Source organism: Aedes albopictus, chromosome 3 (assembly GCF_035046485.1).
Source record: "Aedes albopictus strain Foshan chromosome 3, AalbF5, whole genome shotgun sequence".
NCBI classification, from domain to species: Eukaryota; Metazoa; Arthropoda; class Insecta; order Diptera; family Culicidae; genus Aedes; species Aedes albopictus.
In genome coordinates this window covers 434672416-434680936 of record NC_085138.1, presented here as the reverse complement: position 1 = coordinate 434680936, position 8521 = coordinate 434672416, and the positions used below count along the sequence as shown (strand labels likewise).

At 40.5% G+C, this 8521-nt stretch overlaps 1 protein-coding gene across 1 annotated transcript; it reads left to right on the top strand.

The window, feature by feature from the left end:
- The first annotated feature begins 1098 nt into the window (after window positions 1–1098).
- LOC109403536 (uncharacterized) lies at window positions 1099–5439 on the top strand. The gene is made up of 3 exons (XM_019676358.3): window positions 1099–2220; window positions 2277–2718; window positions 3171–5439. Exons 2-3 carry the CDS (start codon window positions 2278–2280, stop codon window positions 3978–3980), a joined length of 1251 nt encoding a protein of 416 aa, XP_019531903.3. The 5' UTR covers window positions 1099–2220; window position 2277; the 3' UTR covers window positions 3981–5439.
- Window positions 5440–8521: the final 3082 nt, after the last annotated feature.

Genomic DNA, 8521 nt, shown 5'->3' with positions numbered 1-8521 from the left:
TCCCAGGAAGTATCAGGGGGCACCATGAGGATTCAGAGGCGCTTCATAGGGTCTTAGGAGAGTATCCCACCTTTGAATGCCCCCCGAATCTAGGGGCTACCCAGTCAATCAGTGATCGTATAAGATGTTGAATAAAATGCTAAAGTGGAGGCGATATGCGTGCATTTTACTTGCGCCCAAATGGAGGCATGCACGCATATGGCCTCCACTTTATCATCTTATGCAACATCTTATACGATTACTGGTTGTCTGGGTATAACGCCTTCGATTACTGGTTGTCTGGGTATAACGCCTTCGAAATCCCTCTCAAATTTCTGGGATACCTGAAATGCCCCCATAACCTCCTGTGACCTCCGTGAATTCTCCTGATACTCCTGGCACCTCATAAACGCACCTAGTGCTAATGAAAACCCCTGAAACCCCGTTAGTTCTCCTAAGTCCTCCTTACAATCAATGATGGTGAATAGAAGTGGAAAATTATTTATGTCGTCGAGAAACATTTCTGACTAGGAACGCCGAAACAAAATGACATTCTTATGACATTTCCCATCTCTGTTCTGAAAACCCTCTGAGAGCTCTTAAAACGCCTCTGAAACCTAAACGCCCCTGAGATCTTCTGGAACTTCTCTAGATCCCCTGAAGCATCCTTAAGGCTCTATTAAACGCCCTTAAAACCCCCAGTGATAACCCTGAGACCCCTGAAACGCACCTGAGACATCATGATATAACTTGAGTCCCTCAGGAACAACCCTGGAATTCCATGATACCTATTGAAGCACCATTGAGACCTCCTGGTATACTTTCAAACCCCCTTGACACGCTCCTGAGGTCTCCTGGGACCTTTTTGAAATGCTCATTTGTTGTACTGGTACTCTCTGAAGCGCCCCTGAGACCTCATGGTACCTCCTAAAATTCTATGGGACCTTTGAGTCCCTCTGAGATCTCCTGGTAGCTCCTGAAATTCCCTAAAACGCCCCTGCGACTTTTTGGTACTTCCCTGAAATCCTCTACAACCTTTTTCAGCATCCCCAAGGCCCCCTGGAACGCCCCTGAAATCGTCTGAGACAACCCTGCGACTCCATGATGCACCCCTCCCAAGTAACATTTTTAGTTTTCTCACAGCTTGCAAGTTGTTGTTACTTCTAAGTGCTTAAAACTCTCTTTAGAACCAATAAATCTTGACAGCTTTAATAAAACTGTGATAAAGCTCCTTCAAGAAAAAAAGGGCCCACTCTACAGGAGGTTGCTAAGATATTTCTTTAAGTCAATTTTTGTGCTTATTAGATTTGTGAAGTGTGGAATTAATATACTCTTGTAGTGTGCTTTACAACACTGCTAAGAGATGAAATTTGGTCTTAATAAGATAAACAAATTCACTCGAAGCCTTCCAAAAAGCTAGTTTTCAGGGCTAATAAAAATGAAAAGTTTTAAAGAATAAATTTAAGTTCAATTTCTAATTCCAGTTGGTGTAGTAAAACCAAAATGAAATCCGTCATCTCATAATCATGAAATTTCTATAACTCAATATTAAAGACGCAGAAAAAACAAACACAGTAGCATAAAACTATATGCCGACAAAATTTTACCGATTGAATGTTACTTGAAAAAACGAATTATGACAAAGCGCCACAATAAAAATGACGATACTGGATTAATTAATACAATCAAGATTATAACGTATTGATCGAACTGTGTGTTTTTTTGCTTCAAATACTGCATATCAGTCTATACTCCATACCTCTCAATTCAAGGTATCCCTTAATTAATAATCTATTCAAGTTTTCTAAGTAAAATTGCACATACCGCAATCAGTTCTTGAAAATGGCATACCCAATTTGCAGGCGGCGATGGAATTTTACTATAATTAAAATGGATTCTGGTGAGTTAATTACAATTGATCTTATTCACGACTGTTCCAGATCAATTGGCTGTATAGAGGAAGATTTAAATACTCTCTAGATATGACGATCTTTCAAAATGTTTTGCAAAGAATACAATAAACCTGAATATTCCTAACGCACAAAACTAATGCTGCAATAAAACTGTCAGGTTTTCTGGCAGCACTGCTTCAGACTGCAAGCATGCAGATTAACAGGGAACTGTCACAAATGTAAACATTGGCAAAATGTTCGCTATCAGTGTTCGTTAACGTTAAAACGTTTAGACAAAGTTTTTATCACATTTTGAAGTGGTTCTACCAGTAAAAGTTGTGAATAACAGGTATGTAGTACAAGGATTTGTGATGCGCTGAAAAAACTCATAAGCCTTTGTTTCAGAATGCCTTTTAAAATCGTCCAAACCACTGAAGGTGGAGAGACGTGCTTGAGCGTAGTTCCCAGCAAGTGGGAGACAAACGGAACCCTGTATTGGCCGAAGAAACACCTAGTAGCGAAACTATCACTGGAAGAGGAATCAGTTCCGTCGGACAAATGGGAGAAGCTCAATTGCGTCAGGAAAAGAGAGTTTTCTACTCGTGCTGAGGCATACAATGAGCTGGAGAAAATGGAAGGACATTCCGACACGGAAATGGACGATCATGGATCAAACCGGCTACCACCGAAAAAACCGCGACGTCAATGTGCAGACAGGGGAAACATTTACTTCGCCAAGCACGATTTCAACCAGCTTGCAGAAATCCAGAGCCAGCCCCCGACAGGCCTCATCCAAACAACACCTCAAACTGCCGAAGGAATGATGATCATTAACACCGAAGAGGAGGTAAGCAAAACACTCTCACAGTTAATATGACAGTCGGGTCCCCTATGAGGGAAGTCTTTAAATTACGCCACGTATAAATGCCAATTATCAACCCCACTTTTCCCTATTCCACACTTTTTGTATGAGACTTTCGAAATTTGTATATGGGTCGTCACATTTTGTTGAATACCCTTCATCCTGGTGTAATTTATGGACTTCCCCTAATATACTGCCACCCTCTTTACGTTCACTACAATTCCTTAGCTGTGTCGCATTCATGCTGATTTTAGTGTGTGATTAGTGTCTACTGCAGCTTTGTTATACATCGAAAATTAACGAAATGGGTTACAGGACAGCTGAGAAATTCCAGTGAGCTTAAAGTGGGTGGAAGCATCTTATAGGGGACTGTATTTATGTGGGTGTAAATTCTATGTTTGATTTCTCATTCGCTTATGATTTTGTGATAATTTCAGATGGGCATTGAGCCAAACTTCGTATCAACTCAACAATCGGAACCAGCTCTTGATCCATGTTCGGTACCACAAATTATTTATGTCGATCCAGATGTTTCGGTCAGTAATTTGGAAGGAAACGATAGAACGGCTACCATCATTGCAAACCAGGAAAAGATCCTTGATAACCAGGGTAAAATCATGCAAACCCTGGCAAAGATACTTACGCATGCTGAGTACTCTTCTCAGGCAATAAACGAGGGAGCATTTGACAAAGCCACTCCGAATACTACCCGCATGGATGAAGGAATCGATCCGGTGAACACGTTGGAAGAATTGGACGTTTTGGAAGCTTCTCTCAAAGACGATAACACTGTGCAGAAATACATTCGTAGTATGAGCTTTATTTGCGGCACGAATGGTAAATCCAATGGCCTGGATTGCTGCTACAAACTTGTGGATTACTTTATCACTCGGCAATTCTTACTGCAATGTTCTTGGACAGGCAATACTAGAGCAACGGGAGGACAGGTGGCAGCTGATGGAGAGTCTTCTACCGCTGAAAACCATGCCAAAGTTGGTCTGAAATTTTACAAAAAATTCCGTGATTTGTTTCTCAAGCTGATTATGCTCGCAGACAAGGATTTCTCGGAGATTGACTGCGACAATTTCTTCAAAAGGATCATGAAGAATAGCAGACAAAGAGTCGAGGCAAAAACAACAACTTCCAAGCATCGTAACCGTCCCAAAAACCTTAAATACAAGACTAAGAAAGCCGATAAATGTGAGACTGCATCGAGCAATGTTCCGACAGCTGATGAGCAGAATTAAAGGCGGCGCCTCTAATGATGATTTTATTCGATCGACAATGTTTCTCTTTTTATAAACTTTGAAATACTTTTTTTCGTTTATACGCTTTTATGTTTGCGTTAATTGGCGTAAGTGTAAGTAAATGAATGCTTGCAAATCGTTTTTAATAAAGCAAAAAATCACAAAGAATGCAACAAAGGAATGAATACCACTTCACTTTTCCTCGGAATAGAAACACCTACCATTTTACATTTGATGTCATTGATATCATAAAACCTCTCAAAGTTCTTTTTCAGAGACGAAACATAGATATACAAAAATGACGATCTAATTGGAGTTTCGAAAAATAGGCTCAAATCTTTCAATGGGCTTCCATTAATCGCAATTATTCCATTATTGTTACAAACGTATTTCATCTCAACTATTTCGTTAGTTTTAGTAAGAAACCACTTATTCACGCCATCGTTTTTCAAACAATATTCATCAAACTCTACGCATGAATATTTAGTTTCATGGGGTGTTTCTGTACAGTCAGCAGTTAAGTCATGTTTTTCTAGAATTGGTTTTTTCAATTGTGGATTGGAAGACTTCAGCGGTAGGTTTTGCTGTACAAATTCATTGATTTCATTTATGCGCTTAGCTACTTGGGTCAATGGTAGATTCCCAGATCGAATTAGGTTCATTATCTGATACAATTTACTCTCAAACGGATATGCATTAAACTTGGACAGAATTCCAAAACGCTTCACATCATTTACCAAATGACTGAGGTTATGCACATTACTGGTAATGAAGTCCTCGCCGTAAATATCTCCATAATATTCAATGTAATGTAATAGTAGAGTATGTGCTAAGTAGAGCAAATGTGCATACTCATTTGACGAGCATATGGTGACTGCACAGAATAACGACAAAAAATGTTCGTACACATCAGAGGGTAGGAAAGGTTTCAATATAACTATTGAAATATAATGCAGAAAGGTTCTGAATTCCAGGCCCTTCCAATGGGAAAGACAATCTAGACCCCGTACTGATCTGTGTATCTCTGATGGCATTTTGATTTGTTGTAACAAATTGGATATTTCAGCAACATCCTTTGCGCACCACTTTGTCCTGTAGTTACCAAAATTACCATCACGCCACCCAATCAAGCATTTCTTCATAAGACCCAAGTCGATTAGATGTAATGAATCCGCAACGGGGAAGTCGTCGATCATGTTGATTGGAAGCCGTAGAAGTGGGGAGTCGTGCTTGTGATGAGACGCATACATTTTGGCCCGGAAACCTGCATCTGTTCTGCTTTCGTTACACGTCCGTGGGTAGTAGTTGCAATGTGAAAGATATGAATACTCCCCAACAGTAGTACACTTCTGGCAGCCGTTTTGGGCATTAAAATTGGCAACTCCTGTAAAATACAAATAATAATAATTGAGTTGTTTTATCTGAATAACTTCTGCTACTCGGAACATCCAAATATGATACCTTTCACGAATGATCTAGCCGGGGAATCACAAATAAAGCATCGAATGGACACCGAAAATGTGTGTCCATTGATTTGGACACCATTTTTGAGAACTTCTTCCATTTCATCTACGAAAGGCTTGAGAAACAAGTTGATATCACAAGGTTTGCTTTTGCCAGAATAGACGCCTATGATCATTGGTGACAGTCCTTGAGCTTCTTCGATATTAAACAGAATAGGCCAAAATTCGTCCTTCGAGCTTTTATAAACGGGAAGGCCATCTATGTTGATTTTGATCGATATGCGTTCTAGGTGATGAATCACTGGGAAAGCTTGTTCAAGACATTCTCTGAAACCGTTGTGCCAGTATTCACCATCACACATTGACTGAATTTGAACAGTCCGGTCGCTTTTCAAAAATGTTCGAGGATCTTTTGGGAAAACATTAGGTATTTTTTTGTCGAGAATGTTGATCAACTCCTTCAGCGCGTTTTGTTTGATATTGTTTTCTACTGCCCATTTCTGAAGTTCTGTATCGAGGATTTCATTTTGGTATCTGTTGACTGGAGAATCTGGAGTGCTTGGTATCTGAGCTTGATCATCAGGAGCTTTGGGATTTGTTGATTGATATGTAACCATTTGTGTAGGTACAGAAAACAACGGGTTCTCGGGTGCAGTTTGTAACGAGTGACCGCTGCTTGATGGTAAATATGCATCATTTTTCGCCGATTCTTTGATGGTAGGAGTGTTCACAATTTTTAGATAGTTTTTGTTAATTTTTCGCTTGAAATGTCCACTAAACTTCAATCTTTTCCACTTATCGGACATTTTGCCAACTAATTTTACGATAATATGGCTTCTCAATACTTTTCTTGAACCAGTTTTATTGTAACACTGTAATATCCATAAATGATTTGACATAACTTTAAGTTTGGCTTAGTGCAACCCGTTTAGTTTTAATACAGAAACAATAAAACTATCAAGCGGTATAGTGAGTGGTTTTATGCTCCAGGTTTTAATGTATACTTACCAGCTCGTTTACAATACTATGTTTGTTTACCGAGTTTGACGTGTAAATAAGACTTAAGTAGAGACTTTGTAGATGCATTTAAAGAGTTTTGAAGACGTTCGTGTAATTAAAACTTATCGGCAGTTAATAAAGCTCTTTCAAATCCAACAAGCTTTAGCACGCCCATAATAAAACCTCAATAAATAACTTCTAAGTCAATGAAGCCTCGAAATTGTTTCTTGGGCTTGAAACCCTCTGGAACTGGAACCCCCTTCCCACGTCTCTGAGATTTCCTAGAACCTTTTTTGAACGCCTCTGAGATCTAATGATACCTCCTAAAATCCCCTGAAAAGTCCCTGAGATCCTTTTAAGCGTGCCAAAGGCCCACCCGAAAGCTCTCTGAGACCCCTTGAGCCCCTGAGGCACACTCGAAACCCCCTGAAACGCTCTGAGATCTCTGGAGCCTCTTAAAACCCCCTGAAGCCTTCTGAAACGTCCATGATGTACTTTAAAGCGCCTATTGCATCTTTTGGTACCCCTTGAAACCCATGTGCCCCCCCTGGAAAGCCTCTGCAGCCTCCCTTAACTCTCCCCTATAAACGTCCACTGGCCTCCGATGCCATAGTTACCGTCATTACTACGTAACCCATTGAAGCACCAACGTAACCTGTCAAAACCCCTTAAATGGCTCCTGACTCCTCTAAAACGACCCTGGCCAAAAATGTAACGTCACTTATGGACGCTATATAAACAAAATAATCCCACTTTTGTTTGTAGTTTTTCATTTATGTACATTTCCAATGTATTACCTTCCCGAATTACATCCACAAGTTTTTCCAAGAAATCTCAACTTTTGTCCCTGGTTTCAGAGGTTCCACCAGGACTCCTTTTGATATTTCTCTTACAAAGAATTCCGCAGGTTCCTAAGATACATTTCAAGATTATTTTTATAAAAGTCCGGGGGTAACTATTAAGGGCCCATTGAGCTCTCTCTCTCTCTTCTTGGCGTTACGTCCTCATTGGGACAAAGCCTGCTTCTCAGCTTAGTGTTCTATGAGCACTTCCACAGTTATTAACTGAGAGCTTCCTCTGCCAATGACCATTTTGCATGCGTATATCGTGTGGCAGGCACGAAGATACTCTATGCCCAAGGAAGTCAAGGAAATTTCCTTTACGAAAAGATCCTGGACCGACCGGGAATCGAACCCGTCACCCTCAGCATGGTCATGCTGAATACCCGTGCGTTTACCGCCTCGGCTATATGGGCCCATTGAGCTATTGGGGCTATTGAGGGCCCATATATCCGAGGCGGTAAACGCACGGGTATTCAGCATGACCATGCTGAGGGTGACGGGTTCGATTCCCGGTCGGTCCAGGATCTTTTCCTTGACTTCCTTGGGCATAGAGTATCTTCGTGCCTGCCACATGATATACGCATGCAAAATGGTCATTGGCAGAGGAAGCTCTCAGTTAATAACTGTGGAAGTGCTCATAGAACACTAAGCTGAGAAGTAGGCTTTGTCCCAATGAGGACGTTACGCCAAGAAGAGAGAGAGGGTAACTATTAAAAGGTAAATCCCTGGGAATCTCGGAACAGTTTCCAGTAAAATATCCGGCAGGAACTCTGAGAATTAGGGCCGGCATATAGTCTAAAAAAAGTCTAAGAAAGATCGCAGCAAAACATCCCGGACACCACTAGCAGTAAAAATCTGTAAACCCCTCTAAAACAGATCACGGGAAAAACTACATGAGAAATATAAGCATTTGCTCCTGCAGAAATTTTAAAAGGAAAACCTCCCGAAACTCCAAAAGAAATTTTTGTGGAAAGCTATAAAACCTTAAAATCTCTGAGAAACATCCCGGGAGCAACACCGGAAGGATTGTTCCAAGAGAAGTCTCGGGAGAAATTTCAAGAGAAATCTCGCGACAACCTTCAAGAAATGTCTTTGGAAAACTTCTGTAAAAATCCAGGGAGAAATGAAAAATTCTCGACTAGATTACTAGAGAAATGCCTTGATGTTCTCTGGGAGCAATACAGAGAAATTCACTGGAACAAATCTGGAAATGAACTTCTGCAAAATCCTGTTAAAG